General features: G+C 33.3%; 2 protein-coding genes across 2 annotated transcripts in view; one reads left to right on the top strand and one right to left on the bottom strand.

Annotated features, from left to right (window-relative positions):
- The first annotated feature begins 550 nt into the window (after nt 1-550).
- On the top strand, nt 551-4,427 carry LOC100185960 (beta-1,4-galactosyltransferase 1). Its single transcript, XM_002125884.4, has 7 exons — nt 551-975; nt 1,185-1,332; nt 2,333-2,430; nt 2,918-3,034; nt 3,291-3,427; nt 3,751-3,839; nt 4,171-4,427. The coding sequence occupies exons 1-7, from the start codon at nt 627-629 to the stop codon at nt 4,349-4,351; spliced, it is 1,119 nt and encodes a 372-aa protein (XP_002125920.1). The 5' UTR covers nt 551-626; the 3' UTR covers nt 4,352-4,427.
- The window catches only part of LOC100183500 (vacuolar protein sorting-associated protein 13D), a 46,156-nt gene continuing 29,846 nt past the window's right edge, over nt 4,348-20,657 (bottom strand). The window contains exons 48-81 of the mRNA XM_018812571.2: nt 20,317-20,453; nt 19,944-20,053; nt 19,428-19,618; nt 18,906-19,144; nt 18,368-18,484; nt 18,028-18,236; nt 17,608-17,720; nt 17,231-17,343; nt 16,642-16,803; nt 16,092-16,245; nt 15,907-15,944; nt 15,379-15,562; nt 14,883-15,041; nt 14,379-14,502; nt 13,946-14,193; nt 13,301-13,517; nt 13,004-13,165; nt 12,617-12,780; nt 12,193-12,292; nt 11,875-11,976; nt 11,377-11,521; nt 10,483-10,678; nt 9,977-10,149; nt 9,489-9,723; nt 9,102-9,223; nt 8,708-8,855; nt 8,034-8,282; nt 7,609-7,785; nt 7,152-7,274; nt 6,750-6,888; nt 6,311-6,420; nt 5,947-6,078; nt 5,408-5,572; nt 4,348-4,805 (exon numbers count right to left, since the gene is read on the bottom strand). Of these exons, the coding sequence (XP_018668116.1) occupies nt 4,626-4,805; nt 5,408-5,572; nt 5,947-6,078; nt 6,311-6,420; nt 6,750-6,888; nt 7,152-7,274; nt 7,609-7,785; nt 8,034-8,282; nt 8,708-8,855; nt 9,102-9,223; nt 9,489-9,723; nt 9,977-10,149; nt 10,483-10,678; nt 11,377-11,521; nt 11,875-11,976; nt 12,193-12,292; nt 12,617-12,780; nt 13,004-13,165; nt 13,301-13,517; nt 13,946-14,193; nt 14,379-14,502; nt 14,883-15,041; nt 15,379-15,562; nt 15,907-15,944; nt 16,092-16,245; nt 16,642-16,803; nt 17,231-17,343; nt 17,608-17,720; nt 18,028-18,236; nt 18,368-18,484; nt 18,906-19,144; nt 19,428-19,618; nt 19,944-20,053; nt 20,317-20,453 (5,337 nt within the window). The 3' untranslated portion in view covers nt 4,348-4,625. The remainder of the gene's footprint in view (nt 4,806-5,407; nt 5,573-5,946; nt 6,079-6,310; nt 6,421-6,749; nt 6,889-7,151; nt 7,275-7,608; nt 7,786-8,033; nt 8,283-8,707; nt 8,856-9,101; nt 9,224-9,488; nt 9,724-9,976; nt 10,150-10,482; nt 10,679-11,376; nt 11,522-11,874; nt 11,977-12,192; nt 12,293-12,616; nt 12,781-13,003; nt 13,166-13,300; nt 13,518-13,945; nt 14,194-14,378; nt 14,503-14,882; nt 15,042-15,378; nt 15,563-15,906; nt 15,945-16,091; nt 16,246-16,641; nt 16,804-17,230; nt 17,344-17,607; nt 17,721-18,027; nt 18,237-18,367; nt 18,485-18,905; nt 19,145-19,427; nt 19,619-19,943; nt 20,054-20,316; nt 20,454-20,657) is intronic.

Genomic DNA, 20,657 nt, shown 5'->3' with positions numbered 1-20,657 from the left:
GCGGAACCCGCTTTTTGTTTATTCTCCCGTTTTTCGCTGAAAACACTGCCTCGCGCCTCTCTGAATGGCAGCGGCCACGCCTCAACATTTTTGTGACGTAATTTGTCACGTGGGTGATACAATTCTCAAATTTTTCGCCACGCAACCTTCAAATCAGTTTTATGAATTTCACGGTGTTCGAGCTGGAACATCCTTAGTTATACCATAGTTTAATAAAGAAGTTGTTTTATTAAACTATGGTTATACAGAACTGATTAAACAAGTAAGGTGTCGTTGGAATTAGAAAATATACACTCTATCTAATGTACATTTTGGTGTGTTTAGACTCTCTAATATTTCAAGCAATACGACCTAATCTGTTGCTTTGACAAGTGATGGATTGCTGTCAGATTGTGCGTTTACTGCTTCGCATGACATTGTCCTAAATAAACTTACATGCTGTTTGTACGTCCAAGGGAGCAGTGACGTTGCAAGTAACCGAATTACTGCCGCGGTAATTTGCCTCTGGCAGTATTGAGACAATTCTTAGTTCTAAACACAGCAACTGTGAAATCTGTACTGTAGTTTAAAGCAAGTTAGTTACTGTCAAGATTTTCTTTATTAGGTGTTGTTGTTTGACGAAGCAGATGAATTGGATGCGGGCAAATCCACAAATGCTACTTATAGTAGTTATGATGAGCGGTAGTTTCATAATTCTGGCACATTTTAGTTTGTTCAGAAACAAAGTTATTCAACGTTTTATGCATGCCAGTCGAGGTAACATACAGAAGCAAGTTGTAATTGAAGAATCGCCATACATAAAACGTAACAAAATTATGAATCGTGAATCTCTTGCTCGAATACTTCGCTTGAATTTTGAACAAAAAAATGAAACAAAACCCACGTCTAGGAAATGCCATGTTGCTTACGCCAAGTTGAAGGGATATATATCATTACATTTAATGACAGAAGAAACCAACCAAACGACATCATCGGGTAAGCCATAGCGGTTCTTAAGCTTTTAAAACCTGCTTTATCGTTAATTTAACAAATAGAATTTTCAGTAATGTTGCTTAAGTATAATTTGTAAGTGTTAAGCATTGGTCTATATTTTATTATTCAGTACAGTTTTTTTGCTATTATGCCTTTAAAAGCTGGTTTTAAATAGTAATACAAAATATTACACCCCTGTTCACCTCATGTAGGGTTAACATGGCCGCCAACGTTAAAATATCTGGACTTTATATACAAGGACTTGGAGCATGGTGGTGTGTACAAAGGACCCAAGGAATGTAAATGTGCAACTAACTTTGCTATTATTGTCCCTTTTCGTGACAGAGAACAACATTTAAGGTCGGTATGGTTTGTAATATAAATCATGTTTTTCTTATTCGACAAGTATAGTAAGGTGGGGGAAGATGATAGTAAACAAAGAACATTCATAGAATTATAAAACTGTATCGCACGACTCCCATTTACCGTTGTTAATTCTTTAAAACACAATCAGAATATTTGGATGTTATGTGGTAAATGTGTCACATTTTCCCCCGCCCTAGTATATATACATAATTAAGAAGTTGTTCATTTGATCCTATGAACATAGAAAACGTATATTTACGAATGTATAGGCATCGTAGATACACCTAGCAGCTATAATTTTCGAAATTCAAAAGTTTTCACTAATACCGGAAATGTGGACCATACATCGCATAAGCAATGGGTCACGTATAGATCATCAATTATGTTATGACGTTTGCTTATTAATGATCAAGTTAATTTGACAGATCTAAATTTACGTCATGCTGTTTTGTATTTGCCCAGAGGGTCTAATTTTTGAAATCCGAATTTGGATAACAGCATGTCATGTCCTGTAATTTTATAAGTGGCTGTTAAAACATATATACGATGATTAAAAACAACATGTTTGTTTATATTCATATAGGCTATACCGTAGTAGTAGAATAGTGGATAAGGTATCCCAACCGGCTCATGTTATAAAAATTCCCTGTATAAAACAAAGACTAAGAAATTATAGTGAAGTATTTGAGTATTACCCAAAACAGCCCAGGGCATTGTTGATTGATGCTAAAAGCTCATAAAAAAGGAATTGTGACATGGGTAACGTTTTTACTCGATATGACTGGATGAGTCAGTCGCACAGTATGTTGCATGCAATTACTATATAACGTGACTCATTTTGACAGTTTTGACTTTTGGCTGATGAGTGTATGTTATTAGCAAATTGAAAGTGTTTTACTCAACCAATCACATGTAGTCGTAATCTTGGGTGACATAGTTTACATTAAAGTGTCTATTACAAATCAACATTTTATACATTCCTATTCTATTTTAGGTTTTTCTTATTTTACATCCACCCTCTTCTTCAGCGACAACGAACCTGTTACACAATTATTGTGGTTGAGCAAGATGACGACAAAACTTTCAATAAAGGTACAACAAGGTGTTATGGTATAGGGGGAGACGGGACTTTTTTAAATCTCATTTTACAGGTACTTATTTAACGACAAAAACGCATGTTGCAGCCTTATCACGCCACAACACAGCGGTGTGCGGCAAATTGCAGTTTATACTGCATGGTTTACTGCGATACTGGATTGCTGTTTCAAACTCGCAATCTATACAAAGTGTCAGAAGTTTTAATATGACTCACCGAGCATTCAAAGGGAACATATTATTATTATTATGCTTTATCAGCCATTAAAAAAGTCGTAGACGAAATTTTTAAACTTAACAACAGCTATATTCGCCTTTATACCGCGCCTTTGTTGGACCATGGTAATGCTGTCGAGTTATAGCCTACCGTATTTTCGTCTATTATCAAAAACCGTAAAGGGAGATTTAAATAAAGTATCCCAACTTACCCCACCCTACTGTATTGTATAAAGTGCACAACACAAATTTAATTATGTTTTTCCAGGGAAAATGATGAACAGTGGTTTTCTCTATGCAAACAGCATCGGTGATTTTGATTGCTATATTTTTCACGATGTCGATATGATTGCAGAGAACGACCGAAATATTTACCAATGCAAAGGTACCGGGTTCATGCTTGTATATGAATAGCTTCATATTCTAGTGCGAATGTAAGATCATCAAGGAAAATTTGGGTATACCGAAACGTAATGTCTCTACATTGAACTTAATCTATATCGTCACTTCATAGGCGCATCCCATTCTATGCCGCAGTACTATACATTATACTATATATCTTCGTATTTTATAGCTATATGGGTGAATACAGCCAGCACATTTAATACGTAAATCGTTAATACAAAATAAAATTTGTGCAGAGAAAAAAGTTGCGCATTTAGTCTGGCAAATGGACAAATATGACTATGAGATTCCCTACTATGATTATATCGGTGGTGTGTTGGCATTTACCAAGGAACAATTCATTACAGTGAACGGTTTCTCCACCATGTACGAGGTAACGGTTATTATTATTGTTAACTAAGCAAGCCGTTTTGGCATTTATATTCATGCGACTGTATGCACTAGTTTAAATCTATGGTAGGGTGGGGGGAGATAGGACCGTTTTCACTATGTTTTCTTGTCCCATTTGGTAGTAAAAAGAACATTTAAAGAATTCTTAAACCGTATCCTCACCACTCCCATTGACATTATTTTTTTTAAATAGGATATTTGAATATTATGTGTCCCGTTTTACCCCACAGAACTATAATTAGGATTTCTTTCAACCTTGTATTTGGTTTTATCATCAAATTTAAATAAGTTATCTTATATTCCAAGGGATGGGGAGGTGAAGACGACGATATGATGAAGCGAATATGGGCGAAAGGTTACGAACTTTGGAGACCGAGAAAAAAGAACATCGCCAGGTTAGTATAGTTGACTTGGGAATACGAATATTAATTGAAAATTAAGGAGTGTTGGATTAAGGATATCATCAGTGATAAGACAACAATTGGGGAGGTGTTGTTCGCAACTATAGTTGGGTGAGGAAGATGGGACACCTTTCTATTCTTTTTCTTCATCTCACACGATTAGGATATTATGTGCGAAGGTGTCCCATCTTACCCCACAGTACCCATTGGGTGACTGACTACATAGAGTTAACTTGTAACAATGCCGCCATAAAATATATGATTGAATGACAACGTTTATATAATTATTGTCAGCAAGTATGGAGTAAATTTTTAAATTTTCAAGATTCAAAATGATTCATCACAACCACGACAAAAGGAATCCCCGTATAGATGATTATCTGATGCAAGATTTGTTATTCTCAGCAATAAGTCGTCAAGACAGCGATGGTTTAAATTCTCTTCATACAGTTCGCACTGATGTCATTAAATATCCGAGTCACACCAGAGTAAAAGTTAGAAGTTGAAAATAATTTCGTTTTATTTATTTTTTCGCAAGTTGAATTTTCGTTTTTAATCAATAATAAACTCATTAGTCTCAAACTGTTGCAATAAGTATGTGACGTAACAATAGGTTACATGCGGTTATTTAAAATAAATTTCACGAAATTTGCTACATTTTGGATCCAGTGATGGAATCAGGGGAGGTTATTTATAAATAGAAGAATAACAATTACTATTATGACATCATCACACTGATTAAATAAACAATAAAAAATTTAAAAAAAGAGAAAAAATGTGTCAAACATCCAGATCGAACGACCTATCCGAGCCAACGTCAGATGAGCCATAACATAAAGTTTCCGACCGTTCGTTAAATAAAGATTTAGCAAAATTGATTCGTTCACAAACTCTTTCCGCTAGCGCCTTTGAGTGACAGGTCACCTGAGGTTTTTTATGGCTTGGTATTCCATGGTGTTTCTAGTAATAAAAACAATAACTATTATTTCTCCGGCACCGTGGCAAAGTGTTTAGCGCGCCTGCCTGTAACCCAGGGGTATTTAGTTTAAGGCTTGTCGCTGCTCAAATTGTTGGCGTATGTGTCCTTGGGCAATAAACTTAACAGCAATTGCTCCAACCCAGTGGTCACTAATGAGGTGTCCAATTTATCAGACATACATAAAAAAAATTAACAAAATCCCTTCCTAAAAATAATCAGCTACAAAGTAACATACATGGTAACTTGTAAGGTGGCATGAGGTGTATGAACACCCATGTTATAACGACTGTCGTTTTCAGGCCAAGAGAGGATAAAGTAAGTTACATTGATTCATTTATTTGCATGAAGTATCAAATGTTAAGTTATCAAAAATTGTTTATATAAGTAAATAAATGTAACTTGCTTTATCCTCACCTGCATGAGAAAACAACAGTCGTTATAACCAAGGTGTTCTGTTTCAAACACCTCGTGACTTAAGAGTTACAAATCATATGTAACTTTGTATGCGATTGAAACAGACTAACTACTGTTTGTTGTATATTATGTGATTAAAACACAACAATAAACATAAGAACAAACTTACTGATTTAATCGTAAGCTCCAGTTTAGCACTTTCACTGCTCGAAGTAGATTGAGATGGTAAGACTTGCACGGACACCAAATCATCGTATCCAACAAGTAACCATACATGGTCGGGATCTGGTTCGTTCCCGTTTATAAAATAAACTTTCTTGCTTGTGATCATCACCTGTGGATAACATAGAAACAATATATTTAGTAATACCAACAACAAACCAACTCCTGAGATTAAAGTCACATTATATAACAATCGGCATGTCGCAGAAAAAAAAAACTTCTTATATTAAGTTACACGAAAATAGGTATATTACTTTGTAATCAAAATTTGCCCACAAAATACATGGCTTTTCATAAATATTCAATTAAAGTTCTGGTTTTATGAATGCTGATACATTTTATGAGACTGCAAGTAACAATTATGTGTGTTTGCAAAAATAAATTCTGCTACTGCAATATGTTTAGTGAAATAAAGACTTTCATAATTAAAGTCTCAATGTGAATTTAACACGAGTTTTAGATTACAACATAATCACAACAACTTACAAGAACATTTTCCTGAGAAGGAAAACTTAAAGTTGAATCTGCATAGAAGTGTTCGGAGAAATCGTGTCGATTGACGGAATATAAAACTTGTTGACCTTTTGCTCGTGAGAATGAATAACTTTGTAAACAACCCTGCAATATAAAGCTTGTGATCGGTGGAAAACATCAATGTTAGGATATGGTTACAGCACTTGACCGTTTTCTATAATATACCAGATAATTTTGTAGCTGTATGTTCTTGGCAAACAACACACTTTACAGCAAATGCTACTACCAAGTGGTTACTAACTTATTGTTCAAATTATCAACAACACAGAAAAATAAACAGCATCATATTTATTTACAAAAATGTTACGACGCAAACCTGAAAGCTGTGGCAGCATCGAGTTGGTCGCACACGTTGTGTTTGTTGTTCTTTTGTGACACTTATTTCACGAACTGCCGATGCAGATTCTGATGCCAGGTCCAACATACCTGTTCAAACAGAAGGCCCATCATTGTATTACATTGTTAAATAAAATTATTTATTTTAAAAACACAATTGTTTAAAAATAATAGATATTCCCATTAAAAGGAAAGAAATCATAAAATTAGTAATTCATATTCATCAACAAAAATTCATCAATCTTAGGTTAAAACAAAGCCTATTATAAAAATCATCCTGAACAAGTTTTTTTTTATTCCTAACTTTGCATTTACTGCTAAACACATTTGTAAACACTGAAAAAAATATTACGGGTAAAGTAGTTTAAACAAAACAATTCAAGTTTCATTATTTAAAAAGATATAACAAGATTATTCACCAGTGACAGGTTTGGTGACAGTTCCTATTACTCCCTTTGCGATCCCTTTAAAGAAACCTTTTGCTCCATCTTTCTGCGCCCCTCGTACTGGTTGTGTGATCACACTTGTTATGCCACCAATCACACCAGCCATCAAACCCTGTGTTGATGCGTAATATACATTGAGTGTACATGGATATGTATTTATACACCTTGTGCTTACTGTTAATAACATGGTTACCTTATACATACACCATGTACAAATGGTGCATTACTTCATTAATACTTTTAAAGTTATAACAATGGTATATTCAAAAAAGTCATAACACAGATACCTTTTCCCATACACCATATACTTGGTTTATTTATGAATCTTATTTTCACTTTCATATAAATATCAGTGTCTTCTCATCTAATAATTACCTGCACACCAGCCACAACATGACCACCAGCATCGTGAGCATTTTCTTGAATCATTCTTCGTGTTTCATCATATTCATCATCCATCGTGATCCCACCAAGTCCTTTCGACAAACTGCTGGTCACCTGATTGTGTATGGTGGTGGTGGTGGTTTGGTTAAATACAAGTTTTATAAGAAGTTAAACAAATTTATTCATTGTCACTTATATAACCTTTCATAGCAAAGCAACTATAAGTTCCTCATATGTCTGATTGTCAATAATTTGAAAATACTTTATCAACCGTTTTTCCCAACTATGCTAATACCAAAAAATCTAAAAGCATAATCAGTTCATGCATTGACAGATATGCTCAAATGTGATCTAAAGGTACCATCAGAGTTTAAAAATACGAAACAGCTTTAAAAAAATACTTTTTTTTGTTGGTATAAACCTTTAATATTGTATTTTAATTGCTCACCTTTGCTGTTGAATTGGAAACACCGTGCGTGAAATGCATGATCATGTTTTGAAAGTTTCCCTTTGCCAGCCCAGTAACACCTGCTTTCACATCACTCAACAAACCAATTGGATTTCCAAGAAAATCCACGGAACCCAAGATCATGGCAGCTTGTCCCATCATCTGGTCGCGTAAGAACTGAAACGTGGACAAACATCAATTAAGATGAAACATTAACCTTTCAACGCATACCTTTCCTATTTCCTTTAAAATTGAAGACAAAAATATCAAGTAAGCCACTACAGTTTTAAAAATTGCTCACCTACTTTGGCGTGTTGTTGATATAACTACGTTATACAGACAATCATTTTTTGGTTATTTTTAAATATGTTGGGTTTCTACAATGAATTACAATATCCAACTTTTGTTTAAAAAAGTTAAAATACCTTTGTAACATCTTTGAGAATAAAAGAAATATTTTCAAAAACATGATGTTTGGTGTATGACTTTATTATCACAGGGGCTCGTTCAAACTGAACCAGTGTGAGGTTAAGCGCTTGTTTCACAGCTTTAAGTTCAGGAGATAAACGAGATGCAGTGAACACACTCAGCTGGACAGGCATGGCTGATAAACGAATTGCTTCAAAATAATATCTATGGGTTGTTGTTGTGTCAGATGACGTGTTCATTTCAACCTTTAGAAAGATACTAAATATTATGTATTGAATCAACACTATAATTCATGTGACCACAATTTATTATTGTTTATTAGATATTATATATTTGGTTTAATACTTGAATAACAATTGCTTTTGTTTTCTCATATAAACAAACCAAGTTAGAAAAAAATAAAAACTCTTTCTTGTAAACTGATGTATACCAAAGTTTAGAATCAGACTTACAGTTTTTAAAAATTAAAAAAATTAGGTGTCATTGTTTCTAAATCTGATATATGAGTGACGAGCCATTAGGTAATACAGGTTTTGGTAATGTACTATGGATCAGTTGTTAAGAGTGCTTGCCTTAGAACCAAAAATTATTCAATTAGCATGATGTGGTAATACAGACAGAGACATAAAATAAAAATCAGCTTTTATATAAAGAAGATAAAACAACTCACAACTTTTGTTTCATCCAATAATTCGGTATCTTGTTGTGAAGATATTTTCCCATAACCGATAAAATAAAGAAGTTTAAGAAGTAATTGTTCTTCAAGTTGTAAAGATAAACGCCCAACATCAATGTTTAGTGATTTGTATATTCCATACCTGTATGGTAGATTTATATTTAACATAGATATTATGTTTACATTCCCATGCTTACTATAAAAACAAAATATGAATTTTTCCATGCAGGTAAAATCGCTGTTGAACTAATATAAAAATGTTTTTGATAAAGATAAACCAATGGTGCTCACTGCTTAAATAAAAGAGAAATATTCAATTGTAAATAAGTTAAACAAATACAACTCATGCCCAAAGTTGAGTTGCAGATTACTTTTACACAAGACTTACATTCTACTAGATGAAGCTTGTGTAACAGTGTGTATAGACACAAGTGGATCAGTGGATGACGATGATGTCTGTCGTGCGGATAGCATCACAGGGTATTGGCATTTCATTAGTTGGTTGTCAATCTGTAGAAAGATTGATAAAGAATCAATGTTTTTGGATATTTACGAAGGTGTTTAGACTGTTTTCAGGTTAAACTTTAGTTTAGCATACAGTATGTGTAAAACAACATGTTAAAATTAAACCTATAACTAAAAAATAGACGTTAAAACACTACCCAACCAACATGTATTATGAACATTAATTAAAAACATTAAATGTTTGACCGAATTATAAAAATACCCACATCACAAAAAAAAATTAATAAAATGTCAAGAAAGTTAAATTAACCTGAACTTTCTGCATTTTCAGAGTAATTGACTGTTCACCATGTAGAGAACTCATGTCCACAGTAACTCCATTCATAGTAATGTATATAAGCTCTTCTGGTGTGTTATTAACTAACGACACACCAATACCTTTCATCATGGAGAAGTTGGTGTGAAACTTAATGTTATTATGTGTGTGGGATTGAAGGATCGTCCAATCTGGTTTATGTGGTGTCAACACACCTGCTCGCTTCTGTCTGTAAGCATCAAATATTTCAGAATAAATACGATGAAAACATCAAACATGTTTACTATTGAGCTATAACATGAATGTATTTAAACTCAGTAGACACTTATGTTGTATTCATATACCTCATGCTCACTGTCAAGGTATAACAATGGAATATTCCTAACAACTTACACAGATGGCAATGAAACGCAACCATACAATTCATGTCAGATGACTCTGCAACCAATATCATAAAACAACAATACATGAGATCTCCTCACCTGATATCAACAATCCTAAGAACTCGTGTTGGCCCGTCTCTTACAACCTTAAGCGACAACACTCCACTACCAGGAATATGTTTATGTCGTTGACACAACTCATGAGGAAGACAAACCCGACCTTGAGGGAACGAAGCAAGGACAACAAGATTTCCTGGTTTTAATTCCTTTGCCTAAAAAACCATGTTAATTAATAATAGTTGAAACTTGATTAAATTTAAATTGTTAGGTACGTATATCGGTGACTAATATGTTTTATATGGTTTGGCTTAATAAACGTTGTACTACATACAAAAACAGAAGTTTATGGTTGATTGTTTTTATCTGTATAGCTGGCAACTTGGATAACCAATAACCAAAGGGTCCATTAGGTTGGATCAATTTTGTTTGAGTGTATTGTCCAACGATACAGGCCTACAATAGCAGCAACATTAAAATTTAGCTATGGGACAATGTATAAAATTTCCCCTTTCCCATACACAGTATGATAATGACATAATAATCACCTGTACACATAGATTTCTATGCAGGCAATGTAACCTTCCATGATCCTCGAACCACCACGTCTGCGTTGAGTTTCTTCGCTCATCTTTACGCTTCAATGAAAGGGGTATTCCCCTACCCAGGTCATCTTTGATTGCCATCTCCGAAATATCGAGAACGAAATAATTTTCCCTGTGGCTTGTTGATGATGAATGGTAACTGAGGATGGTGGGTTTTGTGTAATATTACAAAACGTCAAGCATAAGATACAAATGGTGTAAGCCCATATGGATTTGTGTTTTAAAAATCAAATATGTGGAAAGTTTTGGCATTTTTCTCTGACACCCTAACCCTGAGGCCCAGTAATGTACTTGATAACATATATTAATATTCTTTTTTACTGAAAAAATTTTGTTTTAACCGAGTTCATCCGTTTCGGTAGCACAGTTGGTTAGCGCCTGCCTCGAACCCAGAGGTAATGAGTTCAAGGCTAGTCTATGATTGTGAGCGTATGTGTTTTTGCGCAAGACACTTAACAGCAATTTCTCCAACCCAGTGGACACTAATGGGCTGTTCAAATTATAAGCCATACATAAAAAACATTTAAAAAAATCCCCTAAAAAATAATTAGTAATTACCCACAAAATTACATACATACAGGCAACTGGCAAGCCGAGACAAGGTGTATAAAACAGAACACCCGTGTTATAACGACAGTCGTTTCCGGCTACACAAGGACAAAGTAAGTAACATACATATTCATAGCAACAAATCTGACAAAATGGGCATTAACCATTTCAACACTGCTCTATATAATGTTTAGATCACTATGTCATTTATATAAGAAAATTTCTCTGGTCAGTTTGTAAAAGACTGTAATATACTTGTTCATAAAAGTAAATAATAACATTCCGAACATTTTCTTATTAGGTGGAGCGCTTCCCTCGTGGAAAATCCTCCCGTCACTTTTCATTCTCCACAGTTGAGATCTCTTTCCTCGTTGCAGAGGTTGGAGAACAACTTGTTTATCATCGGACACAACATCAAACACCAACACTTCATCTGCAAAGTCATTTATTCAGATTGTTAATGAATATATGCTGGAAAAATAATATAAATATTCTTAAAGTAGCAGTCCTGCAGATAAAACAATCACATTATAACATCAGTATAGTGTTACTTTTAAGGTCCATCAATGTAGGACCAAGATTAACAGCATTATCATACAAACGTTTTTTGATTTGCACCACATACACATTAACACATATGTATTTAATGTTCATTAAGACTTGAATCAATACAATAGACACACAAAAACACATGTATTAGATAATAATAACCTTGAAATACAGAAACTACATATAGAAACAGAATTACCAAAACCAAAAACCCATCAAAATATTTGGTTGACTTACTATGTTTTGTTGACCCAACACTGATATAAATGTAATTGTCGTAATAAAGTTGTTTTTCTGAATCCAGGTCATTCATGTCAATAACAGCTTGTACATGGCTACCTGTGTTGTTATAAATGGTACAAGTTGATATAAAGGAGTGGTCACATAACCATGGGGTTGTTTAACTGGGGCATGTAAGGTTTTTAAAGGTCGCACAAGAACTAATAAAATGCATTGAAAACTTTAAGAACCCCCTCAACTAATAATCAATTAAACAAATTGCATAAAAGAAAAAAATATCAAATGCAAACAAATATTGATAATTAATGAATTTACCTTTAACTTGGCATTGTAACTTCTGTGGTTTGCATGGTTCATCACACGCGTATGCAACTTGTGATTCACCATCAACTTCAATCGTGTCTGTTGTGTCAAACTATAAACATGATGCAATGTTACTGAACTATATCTTGGTTACTCATTTGAAAAATGAGGTTAGACCAGACTGATTTAACCAGTGACATAAATTAAAATGTTGTTCAAATATGTTGCTTTAAAATTCAGGAATTAGAAAGTATACATTAGATGTTTGCAAATATTATTTTATGTGGTACCATGTAACAAGCTCTTTGCTGATTTATCACACTACATTAATGCAGTGCCATGTAAAATAACTTTATTTATAAAACTGCTTCATCATGAAACACAAAATGCATATTTAATTGGTTTTTGTTCAGTTAACACACACATATATATTGACCTGGTTAAATATAATAGGTGCAGATGATATATTATCAACACGTAATGGTGGGGGGAGCATGGAAGGATCTGCATCACTCACACATACAGTGTATGTTGCATTGTTGAGTGTTACTTCAATATTAAGGAAGATACAATGTGGAGCAAGAGGATGGACCGCGTTTTCTGGAATGAACTTTAGTAAAATACATGACTGAAACTAATTTTGCAGGAATGCTTGATTAGAAAAAAGTTCTGATGAAAAATGGAAAAGATTAAACATAGTTTAGAATAAAGATTAGTACACCTAGTTATCATACAAATCGTGGCTTCACTATATAGTTATATACACTTGGTAGTGAAGGCAGTGACTTTAAATCCACCAAAGCCACACATTCAATCAACTCACGATATAAGATAGTTGAAGGTTGCAATCTTAATGGAATATGGAAAGCATCCGTTCGATCAATGAGGAAACCACCCGACCATCGAACCATCGGTTCATCAGCCAATCGAACGCATAATAAAGTATCTCGATCAACTCGTGGCCAGTGGAACACAACACTTGATCCTATGTATGTGCACTTTATGTTAGGTTTGTATCTTTTTTAAGCAGATTTTATCTTTGACACACGTTTGTTTATCTTAATAAATAATAAAAACAGTGACTTTTGAACTTATGTGTTAAAACAACATAGCTCCCTACCTGGTATAATGGTTAAATGAGTTGCATTAACAACAGGGTCCATTGGGTTGGATATTGTATGTCTCTGTGCAAAACTAAGTCGATTATGCTTAGTGTTGTTGAATAGTAAGAATCTTGGGGCAACAGTGACTATATGTGTGTGCATATATCTTCCCCAACCTCTACGAACACTGATGCCGATGCAAAACTCACGATTTGGTGTTCCATCTGATGTTATCTAAGTAACCACAGAAGATATATTTCAACAATGCCTCAGCCATATGAAGGGGTTGCAAAGGTTGCTACCTTCTTCAATTTAAAATTGATTGAATAAAAATGGAGTTGCGATATCTTATCTTAGAGCTAGTTATTTCTTATTATACTAAGGTACATCAATCAAGGTATAAAAAGTGGTGAATTTTATTAAAAAAATTCGCAGCCTCCTTTAAGAATTAGAACTACACCTTACTATTCTGCTTTGTGAAGTTGTTCAAACCAGACAATTCCTTACCGATACAATTCCATCTATATTTGCATTGTTTGTAACCCAAAGGATTCTACATTACAAACATTATCCATACTTATCATGCATTACACCTTGAATACAAAGAGCAACGCATCAGTAGACGTTGATCAACCTTTATTGGTAGGCTTAATATAACAAACCATTCGTAAATTTCTTGTACATGATCCACCATCAGTTGAAAACTTCTCACAGAACCAAGGAGTTTGTTGTCCATGAGTCGTACCTCCTATCTGAGCCTTCTTACCAACCCTCATAGTGCATAAGTATGGCTGGTCACGATCAGCGTATGAGAATAACAAAGGTTGCAAACTTCGTGCTTCTTCATGAGCTTCATGCTGACCAGCAGCTAATGTGTTTGTACCATCTTGCTTTACAAGTATAGGTAAGCCTGTGTCAGGTAAGTATTAGCTCAGTCAGTGTAGAAATTATGCTATAACTGGAGGACACAAACATCATAACACCACTCAATGAAAAGTTAAACAAAAAAAAAACAATCAGAAAATATGACACATTAGATTGTATTTTTCATAAACCTAAACATTTGATTACAATTTAATTTTAAAAAGCATTTACCAGTTTTATTGACGATCCAGTATCCCGCCATGACAGAAATTCTCACTGAGCAACCATATCTCCATAATATCCGAACATTTAATATTAAAGTTGCGTTGTTATGATCTTTCAACAGCATTCGCATCTAATGAAAGCAACTTGTAAACAAAGATCTAAATTTATTGGATCTAAATAATAATATAACAGGTAATAAGACAGTAAGTAGCCACCGACAGTAATGAAAAATTCCGATTTCATTAAACACAAGGCTGGTCTATAATTCATTCAGTTTTCCATTGTATTAATATAATCAGTGTTAATCTAAGGTTGTCAGAGCAAAACAAAATTTACAAATCAAATAAAGCTTTTCTTACTTTTTTATTCTTATTTTAACGTCCTATTTAAATTGTGCAAAAGTAATTCATTGCGCAAAAGCAATTTACCATAAGAGTATTATTCGATTTCATCCATGTCTAGTATTAATTGTTGCCAAACGGTATAAACAAAAATACAAAATTGACTCACTTGGAAATTTTTTCCATTTGAAGGAATGACTAATTCTCTGCAAGTTTTAAAGTTTTCAATGAGACAACCAAGAATAACAGATGATTGAGTTTGTTGAACAGCTATTGTGTGGGGGGTGGCATCTAAACCAGGTTTCAATGTTCCTTCTACAGCTTCATTCTATTTATAAATAAAATAAACAACGTAATGCATCAGAATGATACTTGTGTAAACCGCTGCTATGCTCATACATTATTTCAAACCTTACACGTTTAGTGTACGCTGAATAAATCTTAGATGGAAAAGTTTTATTCAAATATTGTGATAATAATAATAACATTCTTAACTAAAAAAAAGGAAAATAAAATTTATATTACACTGGCAGACACAAAATAAAAAATTTAAGTAAAAAATAAAATAAAACTTTACATATTATTCAATTGATATTATTCTTGCCGCTATGTTGAATTTAATTACCAAAAAGGTTTTTTTTAAATTAATGAAATATAAAACGTACCTTGACATAGTAATACAGATCACATGGAAGAAGATTTGAAATAGTGATGGTGGGAAGGATGATAATTGTGTGTCCTGGAAGTTGGGGAATGATTTGAAACCCATCCTCCTGCTCATTTAATCCAAGATTTTCATAAATTTGTTCATCCGATGGAAAATCCTCACGTTGGATGCAGATCGAAAAACTATAAATATTTAATTTCTTCATTATATATTTATCTTCCTGTGACGGAGTAATGCGAAAGGTTATAACACCAATTGTCATATTTTGTACACCTCATGCTCGCTTACAACCATTTAAATGACCTGATAATGAAGCGGGTTAAAGCTTTTACTGCGACTAAAACACAATGGCATTGTGTCATGAGCTTGGTATCCTTTAGGTAAAAGTGAACTGCCTAACCACTGATCTCACAGCAGTAGTGATATATTGCTACATGCTTACAATTATTACCTACAAACACAACACACATAATAGTAATGTGTCATATAAACTATGAACAAAAAACAGTGATAATGGTTTACTTACAAAAATGAAGATTGGGATGTGATAGCTGGACATTCAAGCTGTAATAAACAACAGTATTAAAATTACCATACGACAATTAATGAGGAAGGTAATAAATAATAATTTCTCTCTTAGATTATGGTAGCAAAAATAAAAAAAACATTTAAAAGAAAAAACAAAAAGTGCGGTTGCTACACTTCAGTTACCATTGTGGATTGCTCTGGGCTGGACTTGGTTACAGGTGTCCATGTAACAGATGTTGAACTGAAGTGATGTTGAGATGATTTGATCTTTGGACGAACACGTATATGACTTGATGTGAGTTGAAGTGGAATGTACTGAGATTCCCCGGGTGATATGCTGCGTGTGGGAGGGAGGTTTAATCAAATATAAGAATGTCTGCTACTATGGATTGGGCATTTGCATCAGAACCAAATGGTACCAGGTTTGATGCATACTGTTGAGTTGACACATGTACAAAATAAAAAGAATCGCCAAAATTGTACTTTCACCTTAAAGTTGCATGAGAGGGATCAAAAATGAATGTTTATTAATTAAATGCCCATATTTATTAAAGCATTTTAACACAAAAAAATATGGTAACAAAAAAGCAGGAAAAAAATTGAAATTTGCGAAAACTAATTTAGATTGAAAGAGAGAGCTACAAAAACTAAAACGATTATTTTTATTTAGGATTTATGTCATAAATAAAATAAGGCACAAAGAGTTAAATATTTAACAATAAAACAGGGTTACCTTTCCAAAGTATGCACTCCTATATTAGGCCCACCATCAAGCTGTAACTGCACAGGAACTTTCACTTTACTTTGCACAACAAGCGCTGATCGCACGGTGATCACCTTTTGTGCGCTGCCCACTAGTGTTATACTGAACACAACGCGAACGGGTTCCGGGATTCTGAAAGAGATTTTAATCTATTCGAATTTTGAATTTCTTTGAAACCTTGCTAGGCTTATGTTTAAAAGTGAATTGTTAAAAAAAGTTAAACTGATACTGTTGCAACTAAATGTTATGAAATATTCTAACAGGTGTGACGCTAACTAACATTGTGGGAGGTGTAAAGCAAGGTAGTAAATGTTTTTTGTTAATTCCGTGGTCGGTTGTAAATAATCAGCCAATCACAAAAAATACACCTATAAGATACATGTCACTTACAAGTACGTGTAGACAATACATAAACCCACTATATAAATTTTTATTTTTTTTAATACTAAACATAAATATATAGAATATTAAGATTAATATTGGTTTCGTACAAGTTGTACAGTACAATTATAATTAACTAATTTAAATATCACATAAAAGTTGTAAACATATCACTTACGCATAAACAGTTGAACTTTTGTTGATTTCCTTGACGGCATGTCTAAAGAACACACCCACCCTGCTCACTGTTACGGCTGCCAACTCTTTCCATTCACCAACTTTTACTCGAATCTATGACATCACAGTCATTATGACATCATAATCATGTCAATATTATGACATCATAAACATAGTTGGGTTTGAAGCTCGATGCTACTTACACTGTGGTTATGTTTGTCCTCTGCTACACTTAGGAATAATTACCACCCCTGTGGTTACAAATAAGTTGCCCACCTTACTTATAGTAAGGGCAGGTGTATTAAAGTGTATGGTTTTTGGAAAACAAGCCAGGTTTGCTTATAATACTAAATATTCCCTGTTTAAATAACTACAAACCTGATGTTCTTTAAGAAGTGGTGTTCTTTTATGTCTTTGCTTTTCATGAAACAAAGCAAAATGGAAAGATGATTGCTGACCAGGTTCTAATACTTTCCATGTACCAACACTAGCTGTAAGGACCAGGTTTAATCAAGTATTTTAAGTGTTAAATATTCAGTGGAATCCTTGAACAGTTGTAACAGAATTCAAGACATCCAATAACTCAAGAAAACCAAACCCCCACATAACCAATTTTAAAAGTGCATGTTCAATTTTTTGTAACAAACAGGTACCGCCTAAATTGTAATCTAAAAACTTTTTAAAAAGTTTAAACAAATTAAATAAAGCACATTGTCAGTGTATTAATACACAGACAATTGTGCAAATACGAAAAGGTACAAAAAAACACAAAACACAAACACAATTTTTCCCACATACCTCTCTTATTGTCAGTAGAAGTTGTAGATTTGATGACAAATGAAAGTTGGCAACCGGTTAAATTTCTCAATATATACGGGACAAACGGATTTCGAGTTTTTAACTTTTGTGTTGCAGGTTGATTGTTGATATCAACATAATGTTGAATCCATGTTGAATGAGTTTTCTTGATAGTTTCAATAAGTGTGCTTGTAACACTCAAGTCAAATCTAATGCAAATATATACTGGTTGTATTGCGTTTAACAAATCATTTATGTTTTTAATCCATGCAATCGAGCACAATGAGAAATCACAACATTTTATAAAAATAAATTCCTAGTAATTTGATGTTTTATTCACCTATCAGATGTATCCAACTTCATCCACCATTCTCCCATGTTATGATTAGCGATAATATGCTTCCACTCAATAACACACCTCCATGGGTCAATGAAGGGTTCCCACAATGACAGAACTCTGAAACAGAAACAACATTGAAAAATCTTTTAACGGCTCATCTGGTAAGAAAAATAGAAAATAATGAAATCTTGCTGGACGACAGAAGAAACATTGGAAATTCGCTACATTTTTTTTAACCGAGATGAGTCGTTTAAACATTATTTACATTATGCATGGTAGCAAAAGTAACAGAAACAAGATAAAATTATGATGGTTGCATGTAAAACAATAAAACCTAAACATTTTCAACAACATCAGTAAATCTAAGGTTTTTCAATAACACTCACATAGAAGAATGCATTTTATTTGTTTGTTTTTAATGAATATTTGCAAGAACTTGCAGCTTATTAGGCTTTTTGTATGTTGCGTTTGACAAAAACACTTTTTGTAACACCTTCTTATCTGTTTTTTTGTACGAAATTATCACATGTGTTATCACCTGTTATAATATTCAGCGGATAATTTAAAACTTGCCGATCCAATTTCTCCAAACAAAGTATCGGTAAACTTGTTCGTCATATGAGTTGCGAGAAGTTGTTTTATCACAAGTTGTTGTATCGTGAACTCAGCTAATGGAACGTCACAATCATCACCACAATCATCAATCAAACACAAGCGTGATGTGTCAATATGACAACATACACGACTCAAGTGTAATGGAAGCTCCTTATTCTTGCTCTGTTAGGCAAGAAATTCTAATTATTCATCTAACATAGTGATACACATGTGTGTACAAGGTACAACTATACTCATATCTAGATGGATGAATAAATAAAAGAAACATTATCCTCCCATGGAGGGGTAGTCAGTTCAATATTCCATTTCATACGCCTTGTGTCTGCTAATCCTTCACAAACCATCTAACTTTGTGGATTTTTGTTTTTATGATCATGAATGCAAATAAATTTAAACATGCTGTTTTATTACTTAATATGTTATAAAGTATATAAACATGAGATACCTTATATGTTGGTTGTAATGTAGCATGTTCCATAAGCCATCTCATACTCAACTCTTCATCTCCACAGTGAACACTCAATGCATGGATGACATCAGCATTCGAATAACCAAGTTCAACCAGTTTAACAACAGAAGCTTGCGTGTATTGGTATGTTGATGTGTCATGTGACGTCGAGGGTTGATTATCTTCATCTGCAATAATTTTCATGTTTCTTATATAGTCTACACATTTATTTATGTTACGTCCACTGTACAGTTATACAACGTTTTATACGACTAATACTCACCGACCTAAATTATAAGATACTTCTTGTAGTTACAAACCATATGTACTTTATGGTGACTTGTACAGTAAGCATTTAGTGTATTCAAACCCTTCTTAATGTCAATTTATAACATGAATGTGTTCCAATTAACCAAACAAACATAATATAATGTATTCACCTAATCCCCTAATATTGATCACTGGGAGTTGCTCGACTCATTATCATTAAACATATGAATAGAAAATACTTACTTTTGTTTGATAATTGCATTGGTAGTGACTTGAACACAGCAAGTATCAACATGACATCATTAAAAGAAACTCTCATGTTCAAATCAGGAACATAGACATCTAATATATTGCTGATAGAAAACATTAAAATTTTATTTATTTCATGAATTATAAAGATAAAATCAAATTACAACAACAAAAGGAAAAGAATTCGCAAAAATGACAGTTATTAAAATATGTTATGAATAATCCATGAGAAAGTAGCAGTTATAAAGTGGGATTAATAAATACATAAAATATTAATAAAAACAACTCATACATCAGATAGGCTTGAATCAATTTACCAAAAACTAAAAATTGTTGATATTAAAGCAAAACAGCCATAATAATATACCTGTTTAACCGATCGTTTAATGTTTCACTTGGTAGCAGATCACTTTGTTTAAGTTTACGAACCTCAATACTTAAGGTGACCGGATCTATTATAGAAAGAGCAGTCTCTTTCTCATTGTTTAACTGGCAAGAAAATATCTAAAAAAAATAAAATTATTTTACTAACGATTTATGTATAAAACTTAGGAAAGTAGAACTAATATTTGCTAATTACAAACTCTATTTGTTGTTTTATTTATGCCTTCAAAATCTCAAAATTAAAGGTAAACAAAACATGGATACAGAAACATAAACCGCCACGTAGTTGAGGTAAAAACTAAACATTTAAATGTAATTAGAATT

The sequence above is a fragment of the Ciona intestinalis genome, chromosome 7, assembly GCF_000224145.3.
Source record: "Ciona intestinalis chromosome 7, KH, whole genome shotgun sequence".
NCBI classification, from domain to species: domain Eukaryota; kingdom Metazoa; phylum Chordata; class Ascidiacea; order Phlebobranchia; family Cionidae; genus Ciona; species Ciona intestinalis.
The sequence above is the reverse complement of the archived record's forward strand: the minus strand, read 5'-3'. Positions and strand labels throughout refer to the sequence as shown.